The following is an 18,269-nucleotide window of genomic DNA, read 5'->3' as shown; positions in this document are numbered from 1 at the left end:
AAAACTGGCCGGCGTGGGAAGAAATGAGGTGCTTGGGTGCGACCGCAGCGTAGAGTTGCCTCCTTCGTCCAAGCTCTTGTCTGCTAGCACTGCTGCCCAGGGGCTTGGATCTGAGGCTCTTGGCCGTCGGGCAGGCACCGTTTCGCAGATCTGCGGCCCACAACTGCTCGGGTCTTGACAGCTGCAAGTGACGAATCCCTCCCGGGGAGGCGCACCTTAGTGTGGTACGGAAATATCGGGATGCACCTGGTTTGACCTCTCGCTCGTTTCTGTGGGTTCGGACGGCGTCGCGTTCGTGATGATAGTCGGGAGAGACCTGAACCGGGGGAGACAGGCGGGCAATTGGGGGGGCAAGTGCAAGGGCAAGAAGGGGCACAAGCACCTAAGGCGAGGCGGCTGGGCTTGAAGGGGAAGCAAGCAAGCTCGGCAAGGCAGGTGGTATGGACGGGAGCTTGCTGCGGGACGCAATGATGAGGCGCTGGCAGATTGTGGGGCACCCCTGTTGGCTGCCGTCATCGGGAAAGGGCGGGCTGGCAAAAAAGAACGCTGACCCAGCTCCTTCCAAATTGTGTGTTTTCGCAGAGCATGACTCGGAGTTCAGCCAACGGCGGAAGGTCAGGTAGTCACCGCCTCAGTGCCGCCAACAGAAATCGAAATCGCTTCCTCTGTCGCAGGATCGGCCTTGCATCATGAATCCCTTGTCTGGCAGTTGTTTCGCAAAAACTCAATGTCCGGGCCAGAAAGGTACCTTAACTTTGGAGAAAGATTAATATTCAGGTAGTTATCTCCTGCACAGAACAAAGATAAGAGAGAAAATCCTGTGTTCACGAGCAAGGCAACTACAGGATGGGGTCCAGTACAGGGTACAGTCGCTCCGCGAGGCGAGCGACGATGGGTTTTGTAGCCTTGCGACTCGAGAGCTTCAAGGTTCTTTTTCAACCCGGAGACCCAACCCTGACCCCATGCGTGCGAGGGCGGAAGACGGAAGCTTATCAAACGCAGGACTCTGCCGTGTTTCCAAGTTTGGTCGTCTCCCAACAGGCTTGCTCCTGACTCTTGGTTGTTTCGCACCTGCCCTGATGGCTGCTCCAGGAAAATTAAAAGCCCCATCCACCCACGGGTGGCTTCCCTGGATGCTTGGATGATGGCCTTCGTCTTCTCACGCCCTGTCCCCCACTTCCTCGTCACTATGCAGCCCAATACGGGTACACTGCATACGCTCCCTGTGGCGAAGCCAAAGCATGGATGGGTGTCCGACCTGCAGGGGGGATGCGAGACTTTTTTCATTTTGCTCTCGTATCATTTTAACTTCCTCTGCTCGCGACTGATAACTCAGGTATGGAAACAACTCTCGCTCACGTTAACTTAGCGGCAATCCATTCCTTTCCCGGGCCTGCCACCGTGGCGTTGGAACTCCCCCACAACCCGAAAGGTCTTTGCAAGCCAGAGCCTTCCCAGGAACGCACCGCAGCAGAGCACGACAGCCCAGACACGGGGCCTCGGCTCTGTCGATCTTCCTCGCAAACAACTACCGGGTATGGACTGCACAGTATGGAATATATACAGCGGCTCAACTGGCTCGCACGTTCCAAGAATCGGCCATCGAAGAGCAAAGACAACTAGCCACAACCACGTCGCCAGTGTGCTGCATGGGGCCAGTTTTGCTGCGAGAATACCATCCTCAACATGCCCTCCCAACCCAATCACCCGCTCCTTGGTGGTCTTGGTGGGCGGACGGGCTCACCGACAGCCCGGGTCTGATTGGACCCAGGCGGAGGCTCAGCCTCATCGGTCAATAACTAGCGCATCAGACAACGGGTCAGGCCGTGATCCATGCAGCAACCTTGCCTCTCTCAGCCAAGTGGCAGCGGGGGCCCGAGGGCAGCTCGCTCCGCAAGCCCCGTTCTGTTGCCCTTCCCAAAGAAGTCTTCTTTCCCAAAACGCGAGACCGAACACTGGACAGAAGTCAACTGAGTGGGCATCAACGCGGAGTGGACCTTTGTGTGAAAGAAATGTCGTCCCTGGAATGCCGCTGATAGGGGGGTATGTACATACCTTACACTCCGGATGACGGAGAGCGAGGTGACGACGGCGCCATGCTCACCATGCAGACCCCCGCCCTCTCGTCAGTGAGCAACACTTCCGTCTACAGGCACGGCAAGGGCTGTTCTGCAGAGATCAGCCAGACGCCGCAGAGTAAGCAATGGCGGCAGACGAAGCCAGCCCGGCGAGCATCCCCCAACATTCCTTCCTCCCTTCCCCCCCGCCCCCCCCCCCCTTCCCAACCCCCACCCGAGGGCTCACGGAGCTGCTATGTCCCGTCCCGGTTCTGGCAGCGGCGGCTCGCGCTTGGTTGATCTGTTCATTGACCACAGCAAGATCTTCTTTAACCCTGCCGCGGCCAGAACCACAGCATACGGGCTGCGAGACATGGGATAGACAGGCTCTCCGTGTCATGCGAAGAAATATCTTACCATTGTATGTACACTATGTACCCAGCCGCGGCGGTGAGAGATGCCTGCCCGCCTGCAGCAGAGCGACTCCCCCAAAAATGCCCCGCTAAATGCGGTGTGTCACCTGTGATGTATCCTCTTTGAGAACGGCAGTCGTGGTTGGGCGGCGGACAGCACGTGTACCCTCGGGAGGGCGCCATGCAGTGATCGATTTGAAGTTTAGCCGGCTCTGGCGTCGACGTTCCTCAGCCGCCACATGAGGACGTCGCGGTATGCCTGCGACCCCAGTGAGCCTCAGCAGGGGGGAGGACTACATCGAGATCAGTGCAAACAATGGCAGGCTACACCGTGCGCCGTCACAGCTTTTGATGGCGGCGCTAGGATGCCAAGCAATCCCAAGCAATCGATCAGTCAGATCAGTGTGTGTATTAAGATCCCCTGACGCCATGGATGGGCACGTCCTCCGCCTGGTGCGCGTGACCCCTTCGCTTCGGACAGTCTCCGAACACAGACACAGCGAGACTTGCACTCGACCATGTGGAAGACCAAGATGCTGCCGTGGTGAGCTTCAGATACCGCTTGCGGGATCCAGCTCCGCGGCTGTGGCACCACCACTGTGACACCATAACGTGTTACCTTCTCGGATTGACCATCGGGAGCGCGACGCCGGCTGGATCGAAGTCATCACGTCGTGATACGCTTTGCGGGTGCAGCGGATTCTACCCAATGGCCCGGGCCAGCGGCCCCCGTCGCCCTGGCCGTTACGGTTTGGCTTCCTGTTTCCCGTCAGCCGCTCATCTTGATATGGCTCGGGACGTTCCACCGCACAAGATCCCGCCGCCGCTCACTTCGGGTGACGTGCGAGGTATGGTGCGGGCCGTGCTGGCCATTCACGGTCAAGGGTCGCCGACGCTGTCGCTGGGGCGCCGCACCACAGGGAGCGAGACATGTGGTGTAGCTCTTCCGCTGCCAACAACGCGGCTGCTAGCTTGGGAGGCTCGTGATTCGAAGTAGGTAGCTTTTCAGTCTTTTGCAGACGGGAACGGCTTGCCGGTGCTTAGCGCTTCAATGTACATACAGTACCGCGGCGGCTGCTCCATGGGCAGGTGTCGCAGCGATTTTGGCTCCACGGGTGAGCCTGCCGACCCTTGAAGAACAACAACAGCTCGAGCCTCAGCTCTGATCCTCGGAGGTGATTCGGCTCAGACAACCGGGTAGCTGGTTGGGCGGCCATGGCTTGTTTGCGGTGAAAGCGAGCTGGCATTGTGTTGAGCTGGCCCAGCGACCTCCTATTCGGTAGTTTCCACTACCACTTATACTCGCACGCTCCACCGACAACTCCTGACGCTCTATTGTTCGTGGGCGCTCTTTTGACGTAGCTTCACCGGGCCGCCGGCAGAGCATTGAAGCAACCCTCCTGCCCCTCTCCGTATGTCGAGCCTAAAGCACGGAGACCACTGCATGCCGACTGGCGCTGGACTCCTGAATGCGGAATATATCCTGCATCGACAAGTCATTAGGTAGTGCCCGAAATACACCATCCGCTTCGACAGCGAAAGCCCCGGTCTCGGGATGCCGCGGCTGATCAATGGATGCTGTCTGCTCCTCTTCAATCTGCCTCGGTAGACCACTCGGCCCGGTTATCAGTCGTCCCCGCATCCGTATGGGGCCACAAGGGCGGGGAGAGGAGGAGGTGCAATGGGGCGCTATGGTATCCGTATGATTGCCACTTCTGTCACCTTACCCCAACGACATCGGGGCATGAAGAAGATCAGTAATAGACTCGCTTTCGCCCAAGTAGCCTCGCAAGCCGCAGCTTCTGCTTTCTAATTGCAGACTCCGATGACCGTCCCGGGGTTGTTTTACACATAACAGGCACAAACAATCCAGCTGAGAGCACTGGGTCTTGCTCGGCCCGGGAGAGTTTGAGCTCGTGAAGCAAGACCTAAGCACGTCCAGTATTGCCCAGAGTCGAACGCCAGCATGTCCAACCTTCCGGCAACCATGAAGGCTGTGGTCTTCCACGGACCCAAACATGTCGCTGTGGAAGACAGGCCCGTTCCCAAGTGCAAGCAGCCCGACGATCCGCTGAGTTGAGCCTTCGCCGCCTTAGAAACCGACCTGACCTGACATGACATGGCAGTGCAACAACCCACCGACATCATCGTCAAGGTCCAGGCCACGGCACTCTGCGGCTCGTATGCACACCATCCCTCCACGCCTCAATCTGTGCTTTGGATACGCAAGTGACAACACCACTGACACACATCGACATGCCCTCAGAGAGCTGCACGTCTTCCGCGGCCACCAGCCCTCACCCACCGGCTTCATCATGGGCCACGAGTTCGTAGGCACCGTCGTCGAAGCAGGCAGCGCGGTCACGACCGTCGCGGTGGGCGACAAGGTCGTCGCGCCCTTCACCGTCTCCTGGTAAGAAAAAAGCCCTCGCCTTCCCTTTTGTTCCGTTCCAACCCAAAAGCCTCACAACACCCGTCCCTCTTTCTTTCCCAAACCCCAGTCTTCTTCCCCGCTCGAGGTCCAGACCACTAACCTGCCGGCCGGGGCATCGCGCGCCCCCGCGCCGCATCCAGCATGACCTGCTTCTACTGCAAGCACGGCTTCTCGGCGCGGTGCTCGCAGGGGAAGCTCTTCGGCTCGGCGGCGCTCGACGGCGGGCAGGCCGAGTACGTGCGGGTGCCGCACGCCGACGGCACCGTCGTGAAGGCGCCCGCGGCCGGCTCGCCCCTGGTCGACGACCGCGCGCTGATCCTCATGGCCGACATCTTCCCGACGGGCTTCTTCGGGGCGCGCAACGCCTTCGCGCTGCTGCCGCCGTCGCTGCCGGCGGCCGAGGCGACCGTCGTCGTGGTCGGCTGCGGGCCCGTCGGCCTGTGCGCGCTGGTCTCGGCGCTCGAGTACCGGCCGAGGCACCTGTTCGCGGTGGACAGCGTGCCGGCGCGGCTGGAGCTGGCCCGGCGGCTGGGCGCCGAGCCGCTGGATTTTTCGGAGGGGAAGGAGGCGATGCTGGAGAGGGTGAGGGCCGTGACGGAGGGGAGGGGCGCGGACGCGGTGATCGAGGTGGTGGGGCTGAGCCCGGCGCTGAGGACTGCGTTTGACCTGCTGCGGCCGTTCGGGGTCATCAGCAGCATCGGGGTGCACAATGCCGAGGTGGGTTTGCCGGCCCCGACGGGACGGTGTGGCGCGCCCAGCTTGTTTGCTGACTGGCCGGCAGATACCCTGGACGGGAAGCGAGGCCTACGGGTAAGCGGACGGTGCTGGGTGTTTTTGCACTCGCCAGCGGCTGATCGGCAACAGCAAGAATCTGAGGATCCAGATGGGCCGCTGCCCGGTTCGGTCCGTCTTCCCTGAGGCGCTGCCGGTGTTGGCAAAGAACCAGGACAAGCTCAGGTAGGCGGACCCGTTGAAGCTGCCAGCGACGGTATGTGCTGACTTTCCACTCAACAGCTTTATGTTCGACAACATCATGCCGCTGTCAGAAGCGGTCAAAGGCTATGACCTGTTTGACCAGATGAAGGTGCAGAAGGTCATTTTCAAGCCCTGAAAGGACGAGGAACCAGTCGCTGGGAGAGGAGTCCTGGGGTGATACCCAAGGTTTCTGGAAGTATGGTTACTCGACCCTCAGTTCTGCCTCGGCTTCACAAGCCCGTCATGTATCCAGTAGTAGGTAATTGTCGAGTCATCCTGGACCGTCGCAAGCAGGATCCGTTTTCCACGCTTCGGCCCACGCCAGAGCTTCCACTCGGCACCATTGCCCTGCGCATCAAACGGCACCTTGTCCGCGCCCCCCGGCGGAATGGCCTCGATGGCATCGAAGACAGCCGCAAACTGCGCGGGCGACCATTTCTCGGAGAGGTGCAGCGGCAACACCCACTCGAGTTCGGGCTCCTGCGGGATGCGCTCTCCCAACGCTTTCTCGGCCTTGATGATGGCGATCTGCTCGTCCGGGTGCACGTAGAGACGCTTTGGCGGGAGTCCGTAGACGAGAGGCCGCGTGAGGTTGGAAGCTGTGTACGTCTGTACTGCTGTCCAGTCGTGCTGGTACTCCAGATTGTTCAGCACCACCTTGGTAAGCGCGGCGAGATGGTCCAAAGAGGCCATGGTCAGCGGCTAGCTTGGTTCTCGTTGAGTTGGCTGACGCTGTATGGTTGGTGTTTGGGGGGAGTTTTGAGCGTGAAAACGCAGACTTGAATGAGCCAGCGAAAAGTGGGTTGGCACTCGGTAACTTACCACAGCAGGCCATCTTGGGGATTGTACGAACGGAATACCTACTGTGTACGTACAGTATCCATACATGCTCAATGTGCAAGTTGAACGCTGCGCGAGCTCTTATCCTACCCGGATTTCTCGAACACAAATGATATTCTAGTTTGCTAGTAGAACTACAAGGTGTTCCCGAGACGCCTTTGGACTGAGAGTGTATCTAGGCTGTTTCCGTCTAATGTGTTGGTATCGAAGTTTCGTTGGATTAGGTCGCGCGTAACTTTCCGTGACAGAAAGTGTTCGCCACCGTTATTGGCCTTGCTGCTTGTGCTTTAAGGCATCGAGAAACATCCATCTTTCAGGCGATCGCTGCCGCCTCTGCAAGTCTCAACACCAACTTCTTCAACTCGTGGTCCATTTCATCTCCCATTTGTCTTCAACGCCGCATCTTCATCAAGGACAGCGTGACGAAATGGGTTCCGTCCTTCTCCCGCACTTGCCATCGGGCTGGCACGTCGACCAGGCCATCCTCTCAGGTTCGTCGCACAGGATCTGAATCAACTGTTTGCTCAATGCTCACAAGCCGAAAACAAAAGTGATGAGCCTAGCGGCTGACTCTCTATTATAGAGGAAGAACGTGTTGTTGTGATCCGCTTCGGCCGTGACCATGACCCGGTGCGTAGAACGGCCCATCTCTCGGAGAATCCCTCACGGACGAACTGACACCTTGCTCTTTCAGGACTGCATGCGCCAGGATGAGACGCTCTTCAAGATCGCCGAGCGCGTCAAGAACTTTGCCGTCATTTACCTCTGCGACATCGACCAGGTTGGTCCACCCAGCTCTCACGCGAGTGATGAGTCGTAGCTCGAGCTGACCCGGCACAGGTGCCTGATTTCAACGCCATGTACGAGCTCTACGACCCGTGCTCCATCATGTTCTTCTTCCGCAACAAACACATCATGTGCGACTTCGGCACCGGCAACAACAACAAGCTCAACTGGGTGCTTGAGGACAAGCAGGAGCTCATCGACATCATCGAGACGGTGTACCGGGGCGCCAAAAAGGGCAGGGGTCTGGTGGTCAGCCCCAAGGATTACAGCACGAGGCACAAGTATTAAACCAGATCGACCTGTCAGGCGATTCCCTGGGCCCGCAACACCGAGCGGATGAACCTGACGCGTCCGGAGGTTGAGGGACTATTGGACTTCTTAATACACAGTTGGGGAGGTCGAAGGAGCGCCGACCTCAGAGGAAAAGGAAAGGCTTCTTGGCGGCGTAGACCTTTTCGAACGGTCTACCGGAATGGCTCAGGCGCAGGTGAGATGGAATGCAGCGGAGTCAACTCAGCCGAGAGGCAAGCAACGGGGATGCCGGTGGAGACGGGCAGTGGCTTGAAGGAGGCCGCACAAGTGTCCATAGTAAGCAAACCTGGCCGCGAACGCGCAGGACTGTTGGGCCAATTACCTAGGCAGTTACGGTCAGCCGCGCCCTTAGACGAAGACATCTGGTTTCTGGATACGAGTGAGGCAAGGATTCTCAAATTCATCCACAAGAATACAAGCCTTTGGCAAGACGTGTCCACGTACGGTATTTGGCACGGCGTCGGGGGGCTTTGCTCAGCAAATACCCTTTGGAATAACTGCCGGAATACACACTAAGCCCCCAGGCTTCAAGACAGCGCTAGCACATTTTAGGCTAAGCGGTCTCCATCTCAAAGAGTGTAATTGACCGGTCTGTGACAGGGTTCCAGCACCCAGATGGCTGCGGCGCCAATCTGGATCTCGTCCCTTGCAAGGGCTTGCACAAGTGTCGTCACACCTTCGCCTGCGCCTTCAGGACCTCCGTGGTCGTCGCAGACGACCTGTTGGTCGCGCACTTTTCACAGTAGAATTTATTTGTCTCTGATTCCCGATACATTGTGTTTCGAAGCAGGCCATATTTCTTTGTCGTTGCAGTGGTTTCATTTCATTCTGTCTGGGCCATGACCCCGATTGACCATCGCTCGACCGATCGCCGCTCCGTTACCCATCTTCCGTCCCTGCAACGGCTCCTGATCCGGATCGAACTTTAGCTCTCACCCGCCCCCCCAACACTCTCGCCTTTAACAAGATGGCCGAGCCCACCCACAACGACGATTCTACCGGAGGGCAAGACTCGAGCCGTTCCAAGACCTCGTCGGTCATTCGGAGGCTGTCGCAGGGTTTCGGGCACTCCCAGCCACACCAAGGGCTCGCAGCCGTCGCTGGCGATGTCGCCTCCTCGGTGTTCTCCGGGCGGACACAGCTGGACGAGCAAGTATTGGCACCTCTGACGGGACGAAAAGATGCAACATCACAGATTGCGGAACGCACCGCGAAGCGAGCGGGCAGCCCTGAAGATTCCCGACCATCAGACGTGGGTGACACCCCTGTGACTGCCTCTGAACAAGCGACCCTCACGGGGCAGACCCCTCGGGCATTGGAATGCACCGAACCATTCGAGAACGGCTATCACTTTCCGCCAAAATACAGCTGGGCAGAGACAATACGGCACGGGCTGAAAGCCTTTTGGAACTTCTTCCTGACACCAATGGGTTTCTTCTGGACCGTCTACGGACTCAACGTCGTGGCATGGGGCGGCATGCTCTTCCTGCTCCTCTGCAACGCCTCACCGGCCATGTGCTACCCCACCTGCGACGACATCAACTCTCCGCGGCGGAAGTGGATCGAATGGGATTCCCAGATCCTTACGGGTCTCTTCTGCGTCACGGCGTTTGGCCTCGCGCCCTGGAGGTTTCGCGACCTGTACTATCTGCTCCAGTACCGCGTCTCGAAGAATTACGACGGGCTGCGGCGGCTCGCTGGTATCCATAACGGCTGGTTCCGGCTACGGGGCACGGAGGAGCTCGCGCCGGACGTTGGGCCCGGCAATATCCCTGATGGCCTTCCCAGCAGCTTCGTGCCGATTCCAGAGAAGAACATGCCGAAGGCCCCATTGACCGGGACGCGAGCGCCGGCGACCGCAGTGTGGAAGCTGGACCTTGTGATTTGGTCGATGGTCTGGAATACGTTTGCCCAGTGCGCGCTCTGCGGGATCATGTGGGGCATGAACAGATACGACCGGCCGAGCTGGGCGACGGGCTTCCTGGTAGCCATCGCCTGCATCATCGCCATGGTGGGCGGGCTGGTCATGTTCTTGGAGGGCAAGAAGGTTAAGAGCATCGAGGGCGTGCCTCTCACCGAGCGGGATCTTGAGAAGCTGGCGCGCGACAAGGAGCTTGGCATTCCACACTACAACAACATCAAGGACAAGAAGCCGAAGGATCGGGGCCGGGCCGACATTGGGAAATAGGGCGTGGGAGGTGCATCACCTGGGACTATTTCCAATAGACGGGCGAACGGAGTTGGGGCTTGCATTGGTCTGCTTGTGTTGATCTCGAGTTGCGAGAACAGGATACCCGTTTACAAGTCACGGCGTTGGAAGCAGTTACCAGGGTGTTCCGGACACACACCGGATTGGGGTCACTGGGCGTAAAGGGCGAGCACTGAGCGTATAGATCAGATCAGGGTAATCCGGGCAACACACTCATACACCGTAATGGCAGTCATCAGCCATTCTTTCCGCCGCGACTTGATCTCGGACAAGCACGTAGTGAGCCCCGACGCTGCAGTCCGACTCGAGGTTCGGGCTGCAAAACATCCCTTCAATTGAGTGAGGCTGACCCCAGTGGGCGAGGGCCCCATGTGGACGGTTCTTGTTGGCCCGGGTTGCCAGCCCGGTTCCGTTCAAGCACTCCATGAGTTAGCCGGTGGGTCAGCAGGGCGCCTGGCTGGCTGGCCTTATCTTGGGGCCCACTCAGCAGCGTCATGCGGTCTTGCCGTCCGACCAGCCTTCCTTCCACGAAGGCCGAAACCGAGGAGGCCAAACAGCCCAGTTGCCTCTGGGCTCCGTTCCCCAACGCCTTATAGGGACCGCGCTCGTCGCCGTCCCTCTATTCATCACCAGATCGGGGCAGTTGCCGCTGGCAAGGATTTAGCCTCATTGTTGGACAGCCAGCTGGCTCTGGTTCGAATTGCCGCCGACCCGGTGCCGTTTATCCAGGGACTGCAGTCCCTGCCAGATAACTCCAGTTACAGTGCTTCCTCGGCAGCTTTGCTCGTTCAACGCCCCGAGGCCGTTCATAACCTACATCACCACCAAGATGGCGACGTCAATCATTCCCGCGCGGGCCATCATCCCGTTCCTGGTAGCCATGATGCTCTTCACGGGCGTCTGCAACACGCTCTTGACCAAGTACCAGGTAACAGCCACCTACCTGGGCAGCGCACCCCTTCGGACCCTACTTGGGGCGCAAATGGCAGCTAACCGAACCTCCTCCCCGTCCAGGACAACCAATGTGTCCGCGACTGCGACAATCCGGACCCGGCAAAGCGTCGCCACTTCGAGCAGCCGGTGATCCAGACTTTGCAGATGTTCGTCGGCGAAATGGGCTGCTGGCTCGTCGTCGGCCTGCTCTCCCTCTACCGTCGCTACACCGGCCGCAGCACCACCGCCGGCACCACCGGCGCCGCCGCCTACCAACCCCTCCCCACCACTGCCACCGCCGCCGACGAGGCCGACGCCGCCAGTATCCACTCCACCACGGCGCTCAACCCCGCCGCGGCGGCCGCCAAGCCGCACGCGGGAGCACCCCCGGTGCTGGGCGGCTGGCGCGTGACGCTGCTCGCGCTGCCGGCCATCTGCGACATCCTCGGCACGACGCTGATGAACGCGGGCCTGCTGCTGGTGGCGGCGTCCATCTACCAGATGACGCGCGGCGCGCTCGTGCTGTTCGTCGGCCTGTTCAGCGTCGTCTTCCTGCGCCGCCACCTGCACCTGTTCCAGTGGCTGTCGCTGCTTGGCGTCGTGCTCGGCGTGGCCATCGTCGGGCTCGCGGGCGCGATCCAGCCGGATAAGAAGCACGCTGATGCCGTTGCTGGGCATGGGGATGTTGATGACAGCGCGGCCGGGGTCGGGGCGGATGCGCTGCGGGTCATCGTGGGCGTGTTCATGATTGCGGGCGCGCAGGTGTTTACGGCGACTCAGTTCGTGCTGGAGGAGTGGATCCTTGAGCGGTCGGCGATTGAGCCGATCCGGGTGGTCGGGTGGGAGGGCCTGTTCGGGTTCATCGTGACGCTGCTGGGCATGCTGGTGCTGCATGCCGCGATCGGGCGGACCGAGGCCGGCCGCGGCGGTCCGTTCGACATGGTGGAGGGCTGGCGCCAGTTCTGGGAGTACCGCGCCGTGTTTGTGTCGAGCATCCTGATCATGATCAGCATCGGGTGAGTCTCTCGCCTTCCTCCCCCCTTTTTCCTCCCCCGAATCGTCGTAGGAACTATGAGGCACCTGCTAACACAGGTACTCTGCAATCCAGCGGCTTCAACTTCTTCGGCCTGTCCGTCACGCGCAGCGTCAGCGCCACCTCGCGCTCGACCATCGACACGTGCCGCACCCTCTTCATCTGGATCGTCTCGCTCGGCCTCGGCTGGGAGACGTTCAAGTGGCTGCAGGTCCTCGGCTTCGCCCTGCTCGTCTACTCCACCTTCCTCTTCAACGGCGTCGTGCAGCCGCCCTTCGCCTTCCTCCGCGTGCCCGAGGTCGAGGAGCTGCTCCCCGAGGAGCCCATCGAGCATAATTGAACTACCTACCTTGGTGTTGGCATTGCCGATGTACATGCATAGCTCTCGCTCCTCTCCCCTTCCCATTATCTATCCCTGTGTATATGGTGATATACATGTTCACACACCGACCGATCGGGGCGGATGTGTTCAGGGTTCCGCGACGGATATCTTGTCAGACCCATTAGCGGCGTTTGTTGGGCGTGCGAGTGGTTTTTGTTTGGATTTTGGCATTTGGGTTCGGTTTTCGTCATCGGAAACGCGTATGCACACAGGTCGTCCGTCATTCGGCGTGTTATCACAGGCTAGGGGACCCTCGACGGCTCCGGCCGGCGGAGTCGAGGCGCGCGGGGTCTGAATAGACGAGCTCGTCCAAGCACCGGCGCCTAATCGCAGGGTCACTATTTAAGGATGCACCGTCAAGTAATCCATAGTGTGTGATTGACCAGCACGTTGGCAGCGGGCTTCGTTCAGACGCCAGCCCCTGTGATAACTAAGCCAACGAAGAAATGCAAAAATCAAAGCCCATAAAAACACCCAAACACCCCCCCATGACTCCTCCAGCTCCCTATCTGCGGTGATGCGCCATGTTTCTGTCGTGTATGGCCTGGCGCGGAGGAAACGAAAGGAAAACAACGCTCGAACCCGCAAGCACTCCGGCCTTGTCTGCCTCTCAACCGACCGTCCGCGTTCTTCCTCCCCCTGCCTGTGCTCAACGCCGCGTGTTTGTTTCCCCCTTGCTCTCACCCTCCATTGTTCAATTCAGACCCCAAAGGAACCAAGTCCCCCAAATTCCAAACTTCGCCCCTAACTGCCCACTCCCACGCCGTTTACGAAAAAAAGGAAAACCGGGAGGACACCGGACGTAAAAAAACCAAACTAACTGACGGTGCAGAGCAGCTCGGCCTCGAGGATGAACTTGCCCTCCTTGTACTTCTCGCTCGGCTCGTACGCCTTGTCGTACTTCCACCCGACCACCTCCTTGCACTGCCGGCAGCTGATGTCGCGCACCACGTGCCGCCCCGTCGTCATGTTGCGCTCCGACGGCTCGCCCGTCTCGACGTTGACCACGCTGTGGAAGAGGTACGCCTTGCCGTGCTGGCCCCGGAAGTTCTGTCGTCGTCGGCAGCACGCGCGCGCACACACGCGAACGCGCGACCCGCGGGGTTAGCCGGGAGGGATGGGCAGAAGGTTCGGGGAGAGGGGACGGGGGGTAGGGGGAGAGGAGGGGAAGGAGGGGGGGGAATGTGTGTGTGATATTTACCCTGCTGATGATGTCGTCGTGGTTGGCGAGGTGGGTTTTGCAGCCCTTGCAGCCGAAGATGCGGTTGCTGTTGAGGTACGTGTTGTAGGTGAGCCCCATGGTGGCTTGTGGTTCCGATAGCGTCGGGAGCGGTACAGTGGTTCTCGCGCGTCTGGTGTCGAGGGAGTTCTCCTTGGGGAGTTGCAGGAAGCAAGCACCCTGGTAATAAGGGAGTAGTTGGCCTGCCGGTCGCTTTCTTACTGAACTCTTTCTCTCTCAGAATCTGCTACCGAGCAGGTGGGTTGCTTATGAACAGGGAGTGCCAATGCCAACGTCCAGAGAAGCTGAAGCGGCCACGTCAAGTCGATGTTTGCCTCTGATCGCTTGTGCGGGGAAGCAGATCGCCTGCACCTGGCACCGGGTAGGTTGTAACCTAGACCGGTAAGGTGCGGCCCGAGTCCTGATAAGAAGTGGCGTCCAGATGATTGCCAGGCTGTATGACCTCGAATGTATAAATGCCTGCGGCGTCCGGGAAGGCTGGTCCCTGAATCTGTGGCGTTGCGGGCAGCCTGGGGCAGCTTGGGGCAGACGGAGCAAGAAGGAACGAAGGGCGGTCGTTGGGAGGCGGGAGGCGGCGGGGCAGACACGGTGCACGAGACCAAGACACAACAAGGGACAAGCTGCGCCACAAACGGCTGTGTAATGTTTATATTGTTGCTGAAATCTCTGTGCAACGCACCGGAAGACAAAGACACAAGAATGAGCCCGGGTATGCACTTATGGCAGCAAATACCTGAAGGACGGAGCAGCGAGGGCGATGCCTTGTCTGACACGGCCGCTGACGTTAGTTGGCGGAATGCTCCGTCCCAACGTTCCCGGTCGTGTAACTCATGGGTGGGATCAGCGGACGAAGAGCGTGGCTTGGCGTGGTGGGGGTGTCTAGCCGCAGCGGGACTGGCTCCGAGCACTGTCAGAACACCTGTGGAAACCGAGAAGCTGCTGCTCGCTCTGGGGGATGGTTCGATGGATTTCTGGACCTGTCCACCGGAAGTTGAAGGACGTAAGCTCTCAACCGCCTGCAACTCTGAGACTTGCTGATTCTCAGTCTCGAATTGGCAACAGGCAGCGCAGTAATGTGTAACTACACTATAGTCTTCCGCAAACAGAACATCACAGTTAGGTCACCACAGCTCAGGCATCATGATACCTGAGCGTCACGGCAATTGCAGCATCATCTGGCGTTTGTGTAAACCATGAACACAGAGCTTTTGCAAGTAAGATATGTACATACTAATCCACGCTAATACGCCCGCGGGGTGGAAAGACAAAAAAGCATACGATGTACAAGAAGATCTCGTGCTCCACCAGAGTTCCAGCCAGAACAGAACGCGGTATCTATCCGGTCCCGAGGGTGGCCCGAGAGCGACGGACAGATAGATCCCAAGACAGGGGAAATCAAATCGGCACCGTCTATGACCCAACAACCGCGGTTCCGGCTTGAACGCCGACAGACCTCTTCCGGCCTTCTTTCTCTCTCTCTTTCCCTCCCCTCCCCTCCTCTCCCCTCTACCAGGAGAAGGCCTCCTCCACAAAGTCCACGTTGCCCTGGTACTGCCTGACCCGCACGGCGCGGCGCACCTCGTCGCTCAGCGCGCCGGGCCCGCACACCGAGACGGCCATGGCGCCGACCTGGCTCTCCATCTCCATGCCCAGCAGCATGTCGATGTTGGGGCGGCCGGGGAACATCTGCACGGTCGCGCTGGGGCTGTGGATCTCCTTGGTGGAGCGCGGGCGGCTGACGAAGAGCAGGACGCGCAGGACCTCGCGGCGCCTCTCCATGGCCAGCACCTCGGTCATCCAGGGCCGGATCCACTCGAGGTGCTCGGGGCTCTGGATCGTCCAGACCAGCACGACCTTGCGCGTCGCCACCGTGCCGTTGCCGAAGCCGGCCACCAGGTCGCGCACGTGCGGCACCGCCTGCGTGATGCCCACGCCGCCCGCGAACAGCATCACCGTGCCGTACGAGCGCAGCCGGCTGGAGCCGCGGTAGGGTCCCTCGACCAGGCAGCGCGTCACCATCCGGCCGTCCGGGCGCGCCGCCGCGCGGCTGTACAGCGCGCCCGTGAAGCCGGTGCGGCCGCGGATGATGAAGGAGACGGTCGTCTTGCGCTTGGCCAGCACGTCCTGCCGGTCCATCGGCAGCTTCTCGCCGTCCGGCTGGTCAGCCTCGTCGCTCCAGGCGACCGTGAACGGGTGCGACTGCCAGTAGCCGATCGTCGGCATGTACAGGTAGGCGTGCTGGCCGGGCTTGAAGTCCCACGGGCGCGCCATGGTGACCGTCACGCGGCAGGCGCCGCCGGGCAGCGCCTCGACGAGCGTCTTGGTGCCGCCCGCGCCGAGGTTGCGGTAGCCGAGGCGCAGCAGGCGCGCGGCGCGGTCGAAGACCCACAGCGCCACCACCGCGTAGACGTACCGCAGCTGGGGCAGCCGCTTGAGTTCGAGGTGGTACCACAGGCCGAGGACGGCAACGATCGCCAGCGCGATGTGGGCCAGCTTGAAGGTCTCGTAGTAGGCGTGGCGGAAGATGCTCGCGGCCTGGATGCCGATGACCACCATCGCGCACGTTGCCTGCAAAGAACCAGGAAAAAAAAAGGTTAGCGGTCAAGTCCATTCAGAGATTAGGTAGGCAGGATCAAGGGCAAGAGAACGTACAATGAATCCCCACATCATGTATTGGACCCTGAAGACGGTTTGGAAGGCGGCGTTCCAGCCGGCGGTCGACGCGTCGCCGATGAGGAACGCCAGGGTGTGGGCGAGCGCCTCCAGGATTACGATCCGGCCCAGCCAGCGGTGAAGCAGGTTGAACGTGTCAAAGGAGATGCCGAGGAGGGGAATCAGGGGATTGTTCCTGCCGGCCATCAGGAAAAGAGGGATCATGTTGACCGTGGCAAGCACGCCGGTCCGGTTCCGCACGAGAGCGGCAACCTGGGTGAACGGGCCCGAGAAGTCGATGGTGATGACGCAGAAAGCCACGTTGGTCGCGAAGTAGCCGAGCAAGAAGACAAGCTGCAGGCGGGTGGGCAGCGTGCCGACGTTGAGTGCCGAGCTGAGCTGGAACTCGCGGTTGTGCCGCTTGCGGAGGATGGGTGCGTAGAGCACGTTGCGCTTGAACCACGAGAGCTCGTCGGACGCTTGGGCGAAGTAGCGCTGCGTGTCGTTGTAGAGGCACGCCACGGTCCGGACGTAGCGGACCAGGAGCGTGGTGAGCCGCCAGGCGGCCAGCACCACCGAAATGGCGCCCAGAACGACGAAGAGGTAGTGCCCGAGCATCTCGTTCACGACATCCGGGTCCACGCTCGATGTGGCCGCGCCCTGACCGTGCGCCCCGCCTTGCTGTGCGGCCGTCGCGGATCCTCCAGCCATGATGTCTGCTGTGCCGTCCTTCTGAGTCAAGAACTCCGCGTCCCGCTTAAACTGCCACTTCCTAGCAATACACCGAGTCGCTTGTTAAACCTAATATTTGCCGTATTTGAAGAACAGAAATCGTGACCCTCAAGATGGAGCGTCGTAGTCGCTGCCGAAATGTTGAAAATGTCAAGTTGCAGATCTCCAAGGGAAGGATGGAGATAGACAACGGTTCCCAAGGCTCGCCGAGTCCCGCAGCGGGCAGTGGGCACCGTCGTTTAGTTGTTCGTTGTTGCTGCTGCGTGGCAGTGCCGCGTGGTGATCTCTCTTAGAGACTGTGCGCAGAACAAAGGTGATTGTTGTCTTGAATGGTCTTGTGTAAGTGGTCAGGTTGCCGGCTTCAGTTGCCACACATATCCTTCCTATTCTCGGAATTGAAGAGAACGTAAATCGTTGGTTGCCTGGCGAGCGAGGCCCGAAAGAATGTGAAGTGAAAGTCAAGATGGCCGAAAGCGTCCCGCGGCAAATCGCCCAGTTGGAAGCATGAAAATTGAGGAGGAAGAAGGGGGTGTCGCTGTGAACAGATTCACGGCGACCTGAAGGGTGTCCGTTCTAAATGACGGAGCGACGCTCTGAGACCCGAAAGAAGAAAGAAGGGACCGTTGTACGGCAAAATCAATGCTCAAAAAGAGGCCAGCCGATGGAAAAAGGGATCTTCTTCAGAAAAAGGAACGGGATCCATGACCACAGGGGTCCCACGGAGGGAGAGATCTGATCCAGGGATCAGGCAAGAATTCGCAATGCGGATGAAGGGGCGGGTCACCTTGATCGGTTCTCCACTGCTCATGCAAGCGCCAAGGGGAGGCCGTCGTGTAATTTTCACGCCAGGCGGGGTTGCTTACGGTGCAAAGCAGCTGGATTCACCCACTTCCCGGTGTATTCGGTGTATTCGACTTACAAAGCGTCTGTACTGTGTATCCAATCGGGACTTGCTCCCAGAGGAAGCAGCTTCCGTAGGAGGCTGGATCTTAAAGAGGTCCCGCCAAGACTAATTTCGGCCAATTGTCGGCAATGTTTTTACAGCGTCAATACCCCGCCAAGACCGCCAAGGGGTTTGCACTATCGCCACGGGTTAGCCACGGGTTAGTTCGCCGGGGGTGCGGGGGGCGGCGCCAGCCCCCCGCTGGTTAGGGTGAGGGTTATGGTTAGGGTGAGGGTCAAGGTTAGGGTGCGGGTTAACTTCGTTTTCTTTTTTTTTCAATTTGGTTGAGGTTTCACGAAGTTGCTGCTACGAGTCTTTGCAATTCTTC

General features: G+C 59.6%; 8 protein-coding genes across 8 annotated transcripts; 5 read left to right on the top strand and 3 right to left on the bottom strand.

Moving 5' to 3' along the window:
- Nucleotides 1–4,273: 4,273 nt before the first annotated feature.
- Nucleotides 4,274–4,916, top strand: THITE_2119304 (uncharacterized protein). The gene is made up of 3 exons (XM_003655472.1): nucleotides 4,274–4,521; nucleotides 4,597–4,651; nucleotides 4,737–4,916. Exons 1-3 carry the CDS (start codon nucleotides 4,437–4,439, stop codon nucleotides 4,885–4,887), a joined length of 291 nt encoding a protein of 96 aa, XP_003655520.1. The 5' UTR covers nucleotides 4,274–4,436; the 3' UTR covers nucleotides 4,888–4,916.
- Nucleotides 4,917–4,966: 50 nt separating this feature from the next.
- On the top strand, nucleotides 4,967–5,971 carry THITE_2119301 (uncharacterized protein). Its single transcript, XM_003655471.1, has 3 exons — nucleotides 4,967–5,621; nucleotides 5,686–5,714; nucleotides 5,769–5,971. Exons 1-3 carry the CDS (start codon nucleotides 5,046–5,048, stop codon nucleotides 5,863–5,865), a joined length of 702 nt encoding a protein of 233 aa, XP_003655519.1. The 5' UTR covers nucleotides 4,967–5,045; the 3' UTR covers nucleotides 5,866–5,971.
- On the bottom strand, nucleotides 5,951–6,696 carry THITE_2119299 (uncharacterized protein). Its single transcript, XM_003655470.1, has one exon. The coding sequence runs from the start codon at nucleotides 6,570–6,572 to the stop codon at nucleotides 6,093–6,095; it is 480 nt and encodes a 159-aa protein (XP_003655518.1). The 5' UTR covers nucleotides 6,573–6,696; the 3' UTR covers nucleotides 5,951–6,092.
- A 450-nt stretch (nucleotides 6,697–7,146) lies between these two features.
- THITE_2054846 (uncharacterized protein) lies at nucleotides 7,147–7,793 on the top strand (the record flags this gene model as incomplete). The annotated part of the gene is made up of 4 exons (XM_003655469.1): nucleotides 7,147–7,210; nucleotides 7,303–7,349; nucleotides 7,414–7,500; nucleotides 7,560–7,793. The coding sequence occupies 4 exons, from the start codon at nucleotides 7,147–7,149 to the stop codon at nucleotides 7,791–7,793; spliced, it is 432 nt and encodes a 143-aa protein (XP_003655517.1).
- An 881-nt stretch (nucleotides 7,794–8,674) lies between these two features.
- Nucleotides 8,675–10,122, top strand: THITE_2119296 (uncharacterized protein). Its single transcript, XM_003655468.1, has one exon. It carries the CDS (start codon nucleotides 8,785–8,787, stop codon nucleotides 10,003–10,005), a length of 1,221 nt encoding a protein of 406 aa, XP_003655516.1. The 5' UTR covers nucleotides 8,675–8,784; the 3' UTR covers nucleotides 10,006–10,122.
- Nucleotides 10,123–10,251: 129 nt separating this feature from the next.
- On the top strand, nucleotides 10,252–12,685 carry THITE_163285 (uncharacterized protein; the record flags this gene model as incomplete). The annotated part of the gene is made up of 4 exons (XM_003655467.1): nucleotides 10,252–10,335; nucleotides 10,805–10,954; nucleotides 11,041–11,975; nucleotides 12,068–12,685. 4 exons carry the CDS (start codon nucleotides 10,252–10,254, stop codon nucleotides 12,330–12,332), a joined length of 1,434 nt encoding a protein of 477 aa, XP_003655515.1. The 3' UTR covers nucleotides 12,333–12,685.
- Nucleotides 12,686–12,911: 226 nt separating this feature from the next.
- On the bottom strand, nucleotides 12,912–13,737 carry THITE_2119293 (uncharacterized protein). Its single transcript, XM_003655466.1, has 2 exons — nucleotides 13,576–13,737; nucleotides 12,912–13,424 (listed from the first exon to the last, which is right to left on the bottom strand). The coding sequence occupies exons 1-2, from the start codon at nucleotides 13,672–13,674 to the stop codon at nucleotides 13,191–13,193; spliced, it is 333 nt and encodes a 110-aa protein (XP_003655514.1). The 5' UTR covers nucleotides 13,675–13,737; the 3' UTR covers nucleotides 12,912–13,190.
- Nucleotides 13,738–15,087: 1,350 nt separating this feature from the next.
- THITE_2119290 (uncharacterized protein) lies at nucleotides 15,088–17,276 on the bottom strand. Its single transcript, XM_003655465.1, has 2 exons — nucleotides 16,267–17,276; nucleotides 15,088–16,182 (listed from the first exon to the last, which is right to left on the bottom strand). Exons 1-2 carry the CDS (start codon nucleotides 16,975–16,977, stop codon nucleotides 15,121–15,123), a joined length of 1,773 nt encoding a protein of 590 aa, XP_003655513.1. The 5' UTR covers nucleotides 16,978–17,276; the 3' UTR covers nucleotides 15,088–15,120.
- Nucleotides 17,277–18,269: the final 993 nt, after the last annotated feature.

This window comes from Thermothielavioides terrestris, chromosome 4, assembly GCF_000226115.1.
Source record: "Thermothielavioides terrestris NRRL 8126 chromosome 4, complete sequence".
Classification (NCBI taxonomy): Eukaryota; Fungi; Ascomycota; class Sordariomycetes; order Sordariales; family Chaetomiaceae; genus Thermothielavioides; species Thermothielavioides terrestris.
The sequence above is the reverse complement of the archived record's forward strand: the minus strand, read 5'-3'. Positions and strand labels throughout refer to the sequence as shown.